Source organism: Desmodus rotundus, chromosome 10 (genome assembly GCF_022682495.2).
Source record: "Desmodus rotundus isolate HL8 chromosome 10, HLdesRot8A.1, whole genome shotgun sequence".
Classification (NCBI taxonomy): domain Eukaryota; kingdom Metazoa; phylum Chordata; class Mammalia; order Chiroptera; family Phyllostomidae; genus Desmodus; species Desmodus rotundus.
The window spans coordinates 95,997,603-96,013,265 of NC_071396.1; the positions used below are offsets into that span (position 1 = coordinate 95,997,603).

Consider the following 15,663-nt stretch of genomic DNA (forward strand, 5'->3'; position numbering starts at 1 on the left):
CTGATTTGCATATTTGGGGTTTCTAGGGCACCAGGGTCACAGGCAGATCTTGAGAAGGGAGGGATGTTGTTACTCATAAACTTAGCAACGAAAGGAAAATTTTTATTGACACAGTAAGATAACTACTTACATAATCTGGTAGAGGAACATCATTGGAACTTAGTGAACCTCTCAAGGACTGTGTGGCTTGTTCCAGAACTTTGTTGTGTTTTTTAGACAGCAAGGAAAATAAACTGAAAAAAAACAAAACAAAACAAATAAACACCCCATTTGCATTAAAAGGACTGAGTGTCTCCTTTTCTAGGTCGCACATGGAGTTAGACAGTTCCACAGAATGTCAATCATTCTAAAACACACTGGCAGTGCTTCTTCTCGCTCCTGTGTTCATAGCAGGACTAACAATACTAGTGACATAACAAATAATAAAGGGAGGAGAATGTTTAAATTACAAGGATTCTAAAGTATAAAACAACTGACAAGTTAAAACCATATTTCAAACACAGGAGGAATTTTCAGAAGATTACTATAGTGGAAAAAGTACTGACAGAGATTTAGAAAACCCGGGTTATGAAATGACTTTGTGAACGACTCACAGTGTAATCTATTACAAGCCCTGTAAGCTTGTTGTACCTCAATTTTCTCATCTTTCAGTTAAGTGTGTTGGATTAGATTATTTCTCCAGTATAATACAGAGTCTATGATTTAGTATTATAACTTTATATCCTTATTTCTCAAAAAGAATGACTTTAAGTATACACATTGTAAGATTTCTGCCTCTGACCATGATGAAGTGCCTGGTACTGAGTAACTCTCTTGCTGTAAACAACTAAGAAACTGGACAAAATATATGAAACATCTGATCCCTAAAAGAAAAGAGATCTACACACGATGAGTTTCTACCCAGAGAAACATTCCAGAGTGTGGTTCGGAATGGTGGGACCCAAACAGTACACACTCAGTATTGTGCTGAGCTAAGAAGACAGAGATATGAGTTTGGGGCTCTTGCAGCAGCTGGAATTTGCAGGGCAGATTATTAGATAAGAGAGAAATTCTGTAAGAGGCAGGTCGAGAGACCTGCTGAGGAGTCTTCCTGAGGGCCTGGCCGAATACTGAGCTGTGTAGTACAGAGAAAGGCCCCGCCTGGTGTGGCAGTTAACCACTGCCCAGGGGTTGGAGAGAACTCACTGAACGTGGGGGTTCCGCTGAGCTCTCAGAAAGGCTGTGCTGTAGAAGTAGTGCTCATCCAGCCCAGAGTGAAAATTACTCCATTCTGAATTGTACCCCAACCCACACCTAAACTGCCAATTTCCAAAGCATAAAGTTAACTTACATTAAATATAAATGACTAAACACTCCAGTTAAATGGCAGAGGTTGTCAGACTGGATAAAAAGCAAGACCCAATCACATGCTGTTTACAAGAGTCACATTTATAAATTCAAAGACATGTATAAGTTAATACTGAACCAATGCAAAAAAGATAAACACTAATCATAACAAAGATGGAGTGGTTCTATTAATATTGGAGTAGGTTTCAGGACAAGAATAATATTATTGTATTCGAGATAGAGAGATTTTATAATGATAAAAGAGCCAATTCACCAAGAATACAAAACAATCCCAAATCCTTTAAATATACATAATTATATGATTATACTATTAAGGCTCCTGTAGCTAATGAATAAAGAATTCCACCCCAGTGGGTGTGGTTCAGTGGACTGAGTGCTGGCCTGCAAACCAAACGTTCAAACCACTGGTTCAATTCCCAGTCAGGGCACATGCCTGGGTTGTGGGCCAGGTCCTGGGTGGGAGGGGAGTGGCGTGAGAGGCAACCACACATGGATGTTTCTCTCCCTCTCTTTCTCCCTCCCTTCCCTTATGTCTAAAAATAAATAAATAAAATCTTTTTAAAAAATAAAAAGAATTCCTCAGGCAATTCTGATTCCATGTACTTTTCCATATAAATTTGAGATTAATTTGTATTATTTGTTTAAATGCCCAAAACACTACTCTAAGTATTTCTTAGTGACATGCTGTTAAATAAAATATTATTTGAATATCTATTTAGGAAAACTCCTAGTTATTTCAGGTGGTTTAAATGGGATGGCCACTGAAGACAAGGCTACTAAGCATTCTTTCTATACTAAGTTTTAACATTATCATGAATAAAAATGGCTTAGACACTTACTGGTAATGCTGGATATTATACAAAGCAAATATAACAGAGGCAAGAAACTTCTCTAAATCTATACTCAAATACAACTGAAAGCAAAAAATAATTAAGTGAAAAATTACTAAATGAATAAGTGTCAAATCCTATAATACTGATTAAGTACTAAGCATACGTTTGAGAGAGAGAGAGAGAGTTCTTTGAAATGGAATAGCGCGGCAAAGTTCCATGAAAGCGTTCGATCTTACATAGAGCCTTGAAGAAAAAAGATTTGTGCAAGAGAAAAGCCATTTCTAAACAGAAGGCCGAGCACAGAGGCAAAATAGGCAAAGTGAGAAGAGTGGAATGAACGTGTTTCATAAAGAAGCAGAAAATAAGATTCAGTCTATGAGAGTATGTGCATTTTTTCAATCATTTCATTTTTCTGGGTCTTTTCCAACTGAAGTTAGTTTTGTTCTGTTTTTCCTTTTTAAGGTTAAAAGTAAATACTTTCTACTCAAGCCCATTCCCACGACCCGTGGGTAACTAATGTTAGCAGTTCATTGTATATGACTCTAGAATGTTACGTGCATCAAGGAATAAATGAAGGCCGTCTGTTTACATCCGCTTTCTTACTCCACAAGTATGAACTGTTCTGTACCCGCACCTTTTCTCCTTCACAATATAGTCCTTGACTCATTCAACAAACACTTAGTGAGTGCCAGTTACTTGACACCTAAGCATCCGGATAAACCATAATTTAACTAGTCCATTATCAATCATTGCAATATTTCCAGTTTTTTGTACTGTAAATAGCACTGCAAAGAATATCCTTGTACATAGTTTTTAGCCTACTGGAGGGGAGACCATCTATAGGATAAACTCCTTGAAGTAAAACTGCTAAGTAAAAGAATTACCAGACATAATAGCGAACTACATTGGGGGTATATACTTGTTAATACAAATTATTTTGCAGGTGACACAAAAAGGTAAAAATATATTGGGATATTGTATAATGCATATTCACATGGGAAATGAATGAAGAGGGAAATTAGTAAAACTCTTCTAATTGGAGCAGTACATTTTCTGGAATAAATGGAATTTCAGAAGTTTTCTGAGACAAAGAACTTTGGACCGTAGCAAAGTGTGCAGCAAGACTCAGGAACATAAACTGGGTGCCCAAATTAAAAGGGACAGCAATAGATTCACCTGGAAGAAGCAAGCTGTCGGTGTTAGGACGCCTGAAAGGAGCACATGAAGCAACACAGCCAGCTTGTTGAATTTACAAGAGACCAGAACTCAGGTGCTGTTTTATGGGTCCAACAAACCGGGATTCGGTGTCCTAAGAGTGTAACTTTAGAGAAGGCCAGAAGAGGTAATCTATGATAACTTTCAACATCAGTAAAAGAAAAATATTGAATGAGTGCTAGGAATCAAAGCAAAAAGGATGTAAAATTGTTTCCTTTGGAGAAGAAAGGCTAGTTTATTTATTTTAAAAGAGAATACTAACAATCCTCTTTCCTTGTTAGTAGAAGACAAAACAAGGAAGTTAGCTTCAACTCAAACATAAGCTCTTTCACTTGGGCATAATGGAAAATCTGACTATTAAGGGCATACGATGTTGAAAGGGCCCACTTTAACTAGCTGTGGCTACTGCCTCCAGCTGTTTTTAAGAGAGCTGCTGTAGGCACAGATGATTTGAGGCCACTTCCGGTTTTCTATCATGAGCGAGAAGCAGAGAATTCACACTTCACATTGTTATTCTTCTACAAATTAATAGACTTTCCCCCAGGTCTTATAGCTAGAGCTTTCAAAATTTTAGTTTTTTAAAAAACATTCTAATTTTGGCTTCCATTTAGCATTTTAAAGGCCAAATGACCTAAATGTATATGAGACATGACTTGCAAATTGCTGAGAAAAGTAACTTTTGCCTAAAGCTTTGCATTCATTGTGCCCGCCCTAGCTTAGTGCTAGTGTGATACATGATATTTACATTAGAGGATAATTCTGATTTTAAAAATAAGTGAAACTGACTTTCAAGTGTGCTTAATATTCACTCACTCAGGATACAGCTGCCAGAACGTTTTATTTTTTTAATTAGAAAAAGACTAGATTTTTCTTTTTGTACATGAATGCTCATCAAATGGATTTAATAATGAAACATAGGGGAAAAAACATTGATCAAGAACAGAATGGATAAATAAACTGTGGGATATTCATGCAACAAAATAACAGGAGTAACTTAAAATGATCTAAAACCACACGTAATGATATGACTAAATCTCGAAAACGTTGTTGTTCTACAAGCAAGAAACCCTTGTAGAAGAATGTGAACAAGGTGATATTTATGTAGTGTTTAAAAATGTAAAAAATATTATATATCTCTTAGAGCAAACACAGGAAATAATAAAATACACGTGGAAATGATATATACTACCCATAGGATAGTCATTATTCCCCGAGAAAGAAGGCAAGGAAATGGAACCAAGGAAGAAGTAGTACGGGCTTCAGTGTGTGTGTGTGTGTTCTCTCTTTCTCACATATATATCTCATACACACACACACACACACACACACACACACACACTTCTTTTGTTTATACTGAGTACCTACACAGGATATTGCCACATTACTCTTTTTTTTTTCTGGTGTCTGCCTGAAATATATACATTTTGAAAACTGGATGAAAAGAATACACTTTCCTGAAGAAAACAAAGAGCCTGCCAGTAGCCAGTGTTTCAGAAAAGCAAGCAGCATGTAAATAGAGTTATGTGTGGTCAGTCCAACCTGCAACGTGCCCCGAAAACCGCACGGCACTGAAAAGGCTACAGCTGAGGATGCACAGTTGGTGGCAGCAGACAAGAGCAGAATGGAGACAGTCTGCAGACAGACTGAAGGGTGACTATGGCACATCAAAAGCCCTGGTCTTTGTTCTGTATGGAGTGAGAGGCTAATGGAACATCAGTCTTACAAAAGGATGAATGACACATGGTTCCTTGCCTCCAAGGAGCTCAAGTTTAATGGGATAAGGAAGAAAAATGTCTACCATACTGAAACCAGAGAACGCTGAGGGTCTGGAGAGTGTGCTGTGGGAGCACAGAGGAGGGTTAGGCACATTTCACAGAGAAAATCTATTTTCACTGTGACCTTGAGGGGCAGGCGATTTGCTAGCTGGGAAAAGTAAAAGGGGAGGAAAAGCAAATCAGAAAGGATAAATAGTGTATAGAAAGGCACAGAGAAACTTCAGAAAAGTACCAATAGCTTATAAGGCCAGAAAAGTGTAAGTCCACAGGGTCAGAAGTGGCAAGAGATAAAACTAGCAAGACGGGCAGGGGCCTATTAAAAAAGAGGTTTGCATTTCATCCCATCAAGCCACTGAGACGGACAGTGAGCCAAACGTTTACCAAGCACCTAGGCTGTGCCAGGCAGTGTGCAAGTTTCCTGAGATCCGGGGACAAGCAAAAGCAACACAGTCTGTTCTGCCCTCTCTGGAGGGTGCGGTCGGTCAGGGAGGATACACCTGTTACATGGAAGGTTCTACCAGCAGAGCCGCGGTGGAGAGGAGCGTGCAGTGCCGTGGGGCTACCTCACTTCTGGAGAGGATGCCAGAGCTGAAGGCTAAGGAACAGTGAGGAGTTAGCCAAACAAATGAGGCCGTGGTAAAGGGAATCTGGGCAGAGAAAAGAGCAGGAGGGAAGACAGAAAGCTGAGTGCTGCTGGTGCAGGAAGCAGCACTGCACAGACGCTTACAGTGTGGTAAGTACATGGGGCGGTGGGGGGGGGGGGACCACAATTAAGGCTGGGGGCACGTTGGGACAGACAGTTCATAAAGCACCTCTTCAGGGTCTCACCTAGACCACGAACTTCATCCTGAGAGCCAGCTGTTTTATGACGGCAGGGCTACAAAAGCCAAGCTGTTGTTTGTTGTTCGGGTGTGGGGTGTAGGGTAAGGGACAGACAGGAAGGGGAACTAATTAAACCTGCTCACCTATGTCCTCAATCTCTCCCTGACGCTCGCTCATCTCGTGGAAGCCACAGAGTCCCTGACCTAGAATCCAGGGGCTCCAAGGAGCAAAGTTGGAAAACCAGACCTGAGCAGGGAGGTACAAGCATATAACGATTAGATGTGTTTTAAAAGGGTTCCTCTGCCCCTAGAGGGAAGTGGACAGGAGTTGGCAAGAGAACAAGAGTAGAAACAGAGAGATCCTGTAGGTAACTTCTGCACTGCTAAAAGTAAGAGATGAGGTGGCTCAAACTAAAGCAAATTATGAACTATCTGGAAGGCAAAGGAGGCAACGCAGAGAGTGAACAAGGGAACCACCGATGACGACTCTAAGGTTTCTAACTTGGAAAACTTAGTGGCTGGTTGAGAAAGTGATTGGACAAGCTGGGCATAAAAGACCCGAGGAGGAGGGAAACAAGGAGCTGTGCCTTAAAAAAAAAAAACAGCAGCAGCTTCTTTATAAATCCCAGAGAACTGTTAAAATGCAAAGAAATACAAAATATTAAAGTCATTGAAGGTAGAGCTATGTTTAGAAATCAAATCTCCTTATGTCAGGCTTCACGCTCTCTCCTTTGCAGGCTGATTCCTGGGACTAGCAGGACCCCCCCACCGCCTCCCTGCCCATCTGAACGCTGACTCTCCTTCAGGGCAGCACTGCATGCCGCTGACCTTCCCTGTCCTCTGTGCCAGACTTCCCTAACCTGTGCTCTGCCCCTCCCCTACTCTAACTTCACTACTTACTGGCACTTAAACACAATCATATGCTGCCGTTTACCTTATTTTTAATCAGCTTCATTGAGAAATAATCTACATGTAATACACTCACTGATTTTAAGAATACAATTCGGTGAGTTTTTAAACATGTAGACTTTCATGTAACTCATCCCCATCACTGTGATAGCGAACATTTCCATCACTCCGCAAAGTTCCTGCATGCCCTTGGCCAGCAATCTCCTCCCCCACTGCGCCACCCGCCCAGCCTTGCCCCCGGCAACCACTGATCTGCTTTCTGTCACTATGGTTTTGCCTTTTCTAGAACGTTATGTAAATGAAATCATGGCGTATGTACATTTCTGTGTCTGGCTTCTATCACTTAGCATAATGTTTTCCAAATCCATCCCCACTGTCTTGGGTTCACTCTTTTTTACTGCCGAATAGTTTTCCATCGTGGGAGGCTGCCTCCATTTGTATATCTATCAGTTGATGGACATGTGGGTTGTTTCCAGTTTTCAGCTAGTATGAATAAGCTGCTATAAACATTCTTGCACAAGTTTTTATGTGAACAGATGTCTTCGTGTCTCCTGACTACCTACCCAGGACTGGGGGTTGCTGAGTTGACGCTGTTTGTTTAGCTCTGTAAGAAACCGCCAAACTGCATGTTCTACGTTCTTGCTAGCACTTGGTACTTCGGGCTTTTTAACTTTAGCCCTTTTGCCGGGTGTGAAGTAGATTTCACCGTGGTTTCAATTTTCATTCCTATAATCAGTTTTCTTGTGTTCTTATGTTTTCTTTGGCAAAATGTCTATTCAAATCATTTGCCCACTTAAAAAAACCCCATGCTGTTCTTCCTCACGAGTTTAAGAGTTCTTCGTATATCCTAGATACAAGTCCTTCATCGGGTAGGCCTACTTCAGTAAATAATTTCTCCCAGAATAGGGTAGGAGGGTCTCTTCTCAGTTTCTTTTACTGCACGGTCCATCTGTGTGTAATGTCTTGTTGTAACAATGTAAATGCTGACTACCGATCCCACCTAAAACGACCGTGCAACTGTACGGGGAGAATGGGGGAAGGGGCACCCTGGCCTGTGCACGTGACAGTTTAGATGGTGTCTACCTTGTCTGAAATATTGGTCTTTTTGTCTAGAATGTTTTTCTTCCTCATTCCACTTCTTTTCTTTACCTCAGGAAAAAAAAAAAAAATCCCTCTATTCAGAGTGGGGCTGAGTGATGATTGCCAAGGGCAAGATCAGGTAGCCTTAATCGAGGACAATGAGATCAAATCAAAGGTGAGGAAAAAGGTTGAAGGAGAAAAGGACAGGTATCGGGCAGCTCTAATAAATGTGGAAAAGGGCTGAGGACTCAAACCTGTTAATAGAATAAAAATTCCTCGAGGTCTATGAAGATTGGAACAAATTCATCTTATAAGACATGCCTCTTTTACTGGTAGAATGTAACAGAAATAGTAACTCCCCAGGCTTTCCCTCGCTATCAAATTATTTTAATTATTTGTTTTAAAATGCTGTTTTATACTCTTAAATGGCTATACGTTTATATGCATGGTGTACATATATATAATGCACATGTGTATTATGAACACGAGGTTTTTCTTTGCTAAGTTCATGTAAGGTCGTGACTGTGTATCTTTTTTACACTGTTGTGCACATGAAGGTGTCTCTCACGTGCTTGTGCGACTAGTATCTGTCTTTCTCCTTCTTCTCTCCCACCTTCCTCACTCCAGTAAAAGAAGCTGAAGAGGTGAGTATTCCTGCCTCACAAAACCGGAAACAAAGTCTTTGTTTTTAGTAAAAGTAAGTAAGTAAACAAATCAATCTTATTTTAAGGAGCTGAAATTAAAATGGAGATGGCTTGGCTACCTAATTATCTTTGCTAAGAACACTGACATTTATAAAGAGAAGCAAGGTTAGAGCAAACTGCCCATCCATTCGCATTTAATTGACTTAATAACCATAAACATTATTTTAGATATATAATAACTACCTTAAAATTCATCTGCATCTAAGACAAGTGCTAAAAGGGCACTGATCGGATGGCATAGAAGGCGGAATACAAAATAAACACCATCACCAGCTCCGTGGAGAGGAAGGCTTGTTAAAATGCAAATGACTAGTAGATAGCAGCACTCAGCTGAAGCGCAGAGAGCTGCGCCCATCAGCACGCTGAACGCCACGGGAGCCATTAGAATCTATATGGCTCCACATTTCAGCACTCTAAGGAAAGCCCGTAACTCATCTTCTTTAGAACTCTGAAGTAAAAGCAAATGATATAAAGATATGCATTTATAAAATCTAGTAACTGAGGTTCCCACCAAAAATGCACACCTTGAACTGCAACTGGAGAATCCAACCTTATTGTCATAGAAACTCATAAAAGTATTTGAGCAAGAACCTGAAGTTACCGTGACAAGGCCCAGTATGACTACATAACCAAAAATTTTATGTAGAGGCAAAAATAACTAGCCATGCAACATGGCCAAGTATTCAACTAATGCCGTTTCTTAAAAAAAAAAAAAAAAAAGTTAAACTCAGAAATTGAAGTTCTTCTGGTTAGCATACCTAAATTAGGAAGACATAGGAGGAAAATTGAAAGATGACTAACTTTAAATACAATGTTGCATGAATTGTTATGAGTGAAAATATTTTTAAAATGATGGAGAGAATACATGATCCTCAATACATAATCTAGTAGCTATACCAAAAATACAAGTGAGCAAAAAAACAGCATCTATCATTAAGCTTAAAGACAATTGCTTTTATTTTTCACAAAGTCATTCATGCAAATTTCTTGCATGTTTTAACTGCAAAGTAACTCACAGTAGAAAAATATCTAATAAAAATATCTAATAAGTAAAAGGATCATTGTCTTTAGCAAGTTGTTCTAATTTTGACTAAATTTGGTCTGAAATGCTATTTAAGAATGACCTAAGTATTAATCAATCAAAAACTTGGTAATTTGATTTATCTCAAAAGAAAAACTTGTATCTCTAATTTTTTATTGTTTATTCTATTAGAGTTGTCCCAGTTTTCCCCCCATTGCTCTCCCCCCACTCAGGCCGCCCCTCAGGCCCTCAGTCAATCCCCTCTCTGCTGTCCATGCCTGTGGGTCATTCATACATGTTCTTTGACTAGTCCCTTCCCCTTCCTTCCACTGTTTCTCCCACCACCTACAATTCTGACTTCCTTTTTATACCTCTTACATGGACAATACACTTACTAACATAATTTATGGTATTTTCTCTTCTCCATTAGAAAACACATTTTTTATAAAGATTAGAAACAGACCTTCTGACTTGAAAGAATTTGGGTTGTCTTGCTCTGTCACCCTTTCTTAGTCCCTTGAGAAAACTGCATGCCAAGCAGAAACAAACCCACTCCCTAAACATATTACATAGCACAACGTCACTAATTTATGACAACAGTTAGGACTCCAATAATATTAATGAGAAAGTTCATTTGGAAAGTGGGATTCGCTCCGAATGAACACAGGAGGAACCGGGACGGCCGGTTTAGAAGTCACCGTCGGGAGCTGTAAGGCGCTTCCTCAGTGTAGAGAAACTTCCTCCGGGGGAACCCTCCAGACGAAGTGGGCTCACTGCACAGCAGGTTTTGTCAAGATGGTCACAGGAAACAACACTAATACCTGGACTTAGAAGTGCAGTAGAATACCTATTCTTGTAACGCCATTTTTCAGGAAGATGTTTTCTGGGTGTCGGACCATTAATTTGGGGATCTCAACTAGAACTTCGAGATTTCTTTTTGCTTAGCTCTTAATCTTAATTTAGCAAATATAGTTAGCCTTTGAGAGAACTATAGGAACAGAAAGTGTAACTTGGAATTACAGGTCCTTACTAGTAAATGCCTTTTTTTCAACTTCTGCCAGCCTCATTCCTATTAAAAATCTTTATATTTGTAAAAGCTCTATCCTTTTATTTGAATGTCCTTCAACCTTCTTGTACTTAGTTACAAATTTATACTTGCTCTATGCATTTTTAACATGTGTCTTCCTTTAACTTTTGCTTGGATATCTATCCCATTTCTCCTATGAACACAATGTCAAGGGCACGAATGTCCGTTCCTCTTCTTTCAAATTCTCTGCAATGTCTCCTGTGAGTTAGGGATTCCCCGTCCCCATTTTCCTTTTTAAATATCCTGATCAAATTCTTAAAGTATGTGACTGATTTGGAGTGGATACAATTTATCTAGAATTAAAGTTCAGAAATACTTTTTAGAAAACCCCCCAAACCAAGTATGTATATTTACAGTAACTTCGTGGGAAACCTGCCTCTACTGTGACTCATCTTCAAACACAGGAGCGGCCTCCTTTCCCATCTCCAAAGACACAAGTTCAAACCACAAACAGAGAGACGGGTTTCCGGGCATGACATGGTTGTCAGTGCCCAAGAGAAAGCTGTGAACTCAACTCAAAGTCTTATCGATCTGATTTAATACAACTCTCAACAAACTAAGTTGTCACCTTCCTCAGCTAAAACTCCTAATCATAAAATCAGTGAAGAAGGGGAAACCAGGATGGAAATATAAGAAGATGGAGAAAATTTAATAGTGTAACCAAAACCCAAAAAACCCCGTTTTGTCATCAAAGCAGGAACACACTCGGCATTCCGTCACTGTTCAGTACCTGGTCCCCGTTCCGCGGTGACGTCCCTGCAGCACGCAGAAGGCGACTCACACGTGCGCTAGGTCTCCTACTTACACACTCGAGAGTGTCTGCAGTAGCGAGATGTCTTGGCCGAAATACTTTCCAAGCATTTTTAAGATAGTGCTTTCACAAAGCATACTTCTGTCATCAGGAAAGTATGTGGAGCTCTATAATCACCAGGGACACTAGATAAATGAGCTATCATTTAAATAGGGTTTTAAAAACCTGTAATATTTGAAGCCATAGTCCCTTTAAGTTCTGAGTTAAGTCCAAACAGCAGAGTTACTACAGTATCAACCAGAATACAAAATTACAAATATTTTAAGATTAAAATATGTTTAACAATACAGAACATAAACTATAGTGAACCTCAAGAATAACCACTTTTAAATGTCTTTTTAGAACACAACTCTACTTAACTACCAATAATCATAGAGGAAAAATTTTATCAGTAGTTGTAAAAATGTCACCATTTCGGGACAAAATTAGAGCTCAAATCAAGTTGGGCATAACTTGATAAGAAATAATCTCCTGTTTTAAGAACTGCGGTTACCGTTTTACCACATCCAACTCTCCGGTTTTCCTACATCCAGGCAGGAACTCACGCCTTGTGCTCCCTCTGCTGGCAGGAAAGCTGTTTTCGCACAAGGCCGTCCCATCACGACACCCTGCAGAGCACCTGTGCCTCGCTCTGGCGGTCTTAAAGATGTAACCCAACCCCTGCTTTGAGCGTTTAGGAAAAAGTGAAAAAAAATATAACTTGACCACGGTCACCTAGAGTGCTGAGAGACAGAACAATTCTGGTCTTTCTGACTCCCCATCCGGGGCTCCTTCCATTCTGCAATAATCTCAACAACTTCATACACAAGACTATAGTGTAATCGACTTGTATATGACTATATGTAGTTCAATTATAGTGTAACTTTGCTACCTGAGGTTACCTGAAGCTTGGTATCTTTAGGCCACACACAGATTTTTCACTGAACTATAATTACAATTGATAAAGGCATTTGACCAATATTCAGTGCATACGTATTAGGCTCAAATAGTATCCATGATTCTAATATTCTTGGATAGTGCCCAATTAAAGCATCCTACTATAAAGTTTCCTGATACACCGAATACTTAAAACATTTCTCCTAATGTGCTCCCACCATTTGCTTACAAGTCGCATGCCACAACATTGCCTCGGGTAATGTGGTCACCACACAGTACATCTCCATGCCAGGAAGAAGCGTGGTCGTTTTGTTGACGATGACTAAGAGGAGGACGGGGACAGAACCACCCATAGTGTGCCCCTTACATCCCAAGTACAGGGCTGGGCCTTTACAGAAATCACTGCGAAGGGCCACCTACCAGGTAGGCCTTACTCCCTGCATTTTACAGAGAAGGAAGCTGAAAGCAACTTGCCCAACGTCTGTTTGACGTCACAGTCTCTACCACGCAGGCTGTACCTGACCGCTTTGGTGTTCTGCTTATTCTTCAGCCGACAGAGACAGTAACAGTCATAGATGCTCTCTCACCTCCAGCACCATCACCCCCGCCTCCCGCTAAAAATAAAGCTCTGGGCAAAAGCTACTTTATTAAAAACATAAATCTGTTTAATTTCTTTTAAAATTTAAGCTAAAGTAGAAAGGGTTAATATTTTCCTGACTTTTAACAGAATAAGGTACATGGCCTATACTATAAATATTCATTAACGCTTACCATAAGTTAGTATTTAATTCCAATTGACTTTCGCATAACAGACGTGGCTGCTACCTGCCGGGCGGTCTGTGTGCGGAACACTGACAACCCCAGCTGAGTCTGATAACAGTACTGTTTACCCAGTCACAGACCGTCTGCGACGAAAGAATCTAATCTGCGCAGACACAACGTAAATATTTATTAGCTAGACCATACAAGTCTATCTTTGTGAGGAAGAGACATTTGTTGCTTGATGAAAGATATAAATTGTTATCTAAATCATGGACAATTTTTATTCAAAGTGGAGTTTCAATTGTGTTCCTTCCGAAAACAGAAAACTAGAGACATCGGTGCCCACCCCTGCTCTCTGGTGGCAATAACTAGTTATTCACGTGGAAGAGGATCGTGGTGAAGTAGGAAAACGGTGTCAAAATGCACATATTCTTTAACTGCTTATCAGTAATGATTTGGACAATGCAGACAACAAATGGCAACATTTTAGAAAATAGAAAGGAGCCTAGATTAGATTGAGCCTTGAAGAATTTAGGGAGAAGCGACAAGAGCCAAATGACTATTTTAACCTAGCATGGTTTAAATAATTTGATGAACTTGTTTCCCAGGGCTTTATAGCTGGTGTCATATATAATAATATTTGATATGGATAATTCATATGTATGGATATTAATGATTTTTTCAACTGAAGTGACAGGTGAAAGTATCTTCCTTTCTGATGTGATGAAGGAAGGAATTTAGGGTAATTGAGACACACTAGTGTTTAAGCACCAGTTCTCCACTTACTACCTGTGTGAACTCGGGCTCTTCACTTTTCTGAGACTCTTTCCTTAGATGTGGTGATGATGATGGTGACAGCTGCTAAATGAGGGCTGCTGTAATGATTAAGTGAGAGAATTAATATCAAAACCTTTAACAGGCCCTGGCCGGTGTGGCTCAGTTGGTTGGACGTGGCCCCACACACCAAAAGGTCGGGATTCGATTCCCGGTTGGGGCGTGTATGGGAGGCAACAATCGATGTTTCTCTCTCACATCAATGTTTCTCTCTCTCTAAAATCAATAAACATTAAAAAAAAAAAAAGGTTTAGTGTGGCATTTCACTTTCTCCAGAATTACCACTGGATCTTAGAAGCGCTGGCCGCTGGGGCAGTGAGCTCCCGTGCAAAACAAACCAACCAACAAAATCCTTAGCAGGAAGTCTGAAGAAAAAGCCACCAATCAGTCCTATTGATCATCGGCACATAGGAATATGGGCTCTGGGTTACTGGCTCTCTCAACTCTTACATTGTTATTTATATTAGCAACAAATTCCAACTTTTTAACAACACCGTGAGAACAACGCTCAGTTCCTCTCTGCACTGAGGCCAGACCGCCAGCTGCCAGTGTGCAGCTTCTCTCCGGGAGAATCAGTGGGAATGCCACATGTCACGAAACAGAACAAAGCATCTGGAGTCAAGGTGTTGGGGCCAGATGAATGTTCTAGAAGAAAGAGATGTGCTCTGGCAGGAAAACGTAAGAGTGCTGGTTAAGATGATTTTATGAGAGAGACTCAAAGGAAAAATTGTGTTTTCTGGCACACCATGCTTTTGAGATAGCTCAGTAATACATTTACAGTCCAATTTAAAATATTTGATTTTTATGTAAGTATATTTCAATTTAATCCCTGGTTCCCCAGTCAGGAGAATATGTTATTCCCTGTCCTATCAGAGACAGACCAGTTGGTTTATAATAGAATCCAGAGTCTCCACCATGTAACATTCACATGTCTGGGACACAGCCGAAAATCACTCAACATACAATCTTGGCTAGAAGTGTATCAATTTTATTGATTTCAGGGAATGAACTTTTGGTTTTATTGATATTCTCTACTGCTTTTCTGTTTTCTACATCATCGACTTCTGGTTCATATTATTGTCTTTAGTCTTCTTATTTGGTTTGCTTTGCTCTTTGTTTTCTAGTTTCTTCAGATAGAAGCTGAGGTCATTGATTTGAGACCTTTCTTCCTTTCCAATAGGCATTTCAGGCTATACATTTCCCTCTACATATGGCTTTAGTGGCATCCCGCATCTTTTGATCTGTTGTATTTTCCTTCAGCCTTTGTATTACTGTACTTTATTTGCACAATTAATCTCTCATAGATTATAAATGCCAGTCAGCCCTAGTCTTCTGAAACACTATTCTTCATTATGGAAATCTGCATATTAGGTTCTCTCTACTTTTTTCAGATAAGGTTGCAGCACCTTCAGGAAAGACAAACACCACAAAGCAGGGTTAATTTCTAGGTCAAGGCTACCACTCCCTGCTTCATGGGACACATTATCCACATTGAGCATCTCCCGAACACACCATGCTTTTGCCTGTGCTAACCTACTGGCCTATACTTCTCTTTCCTACGTAACTCTGCCTGGCAAATTTCTACTCA

At 40.0% G+C, this 15,663-nt stretch overlaps 1 protein-coding gene across 3 annotated transcripts in view; it reads right to left on the minus strand.

The window, feature by feature from the left end:
* The window catches only part of DYM (dymeclin), a 286,983-nt gene that overhangs the window by 85,976 nt on the left and 185,344 nt on the right, over positions 1 to 15,663 (minus strand). For all 3 annotated transcript variants that reach the window (XM_053912308.2, XM_053912309.2, XM_024580592.3), the window contains exon 14: positions 131 to 233. In XM_053912308.2, coding sequence (XP_053768283.1) covers positions 131 to 233 — 103 coding nt within the window. The remainder of the gene's footprint in view (positions 1 to 130; positions 234 to 15,663) is intronic.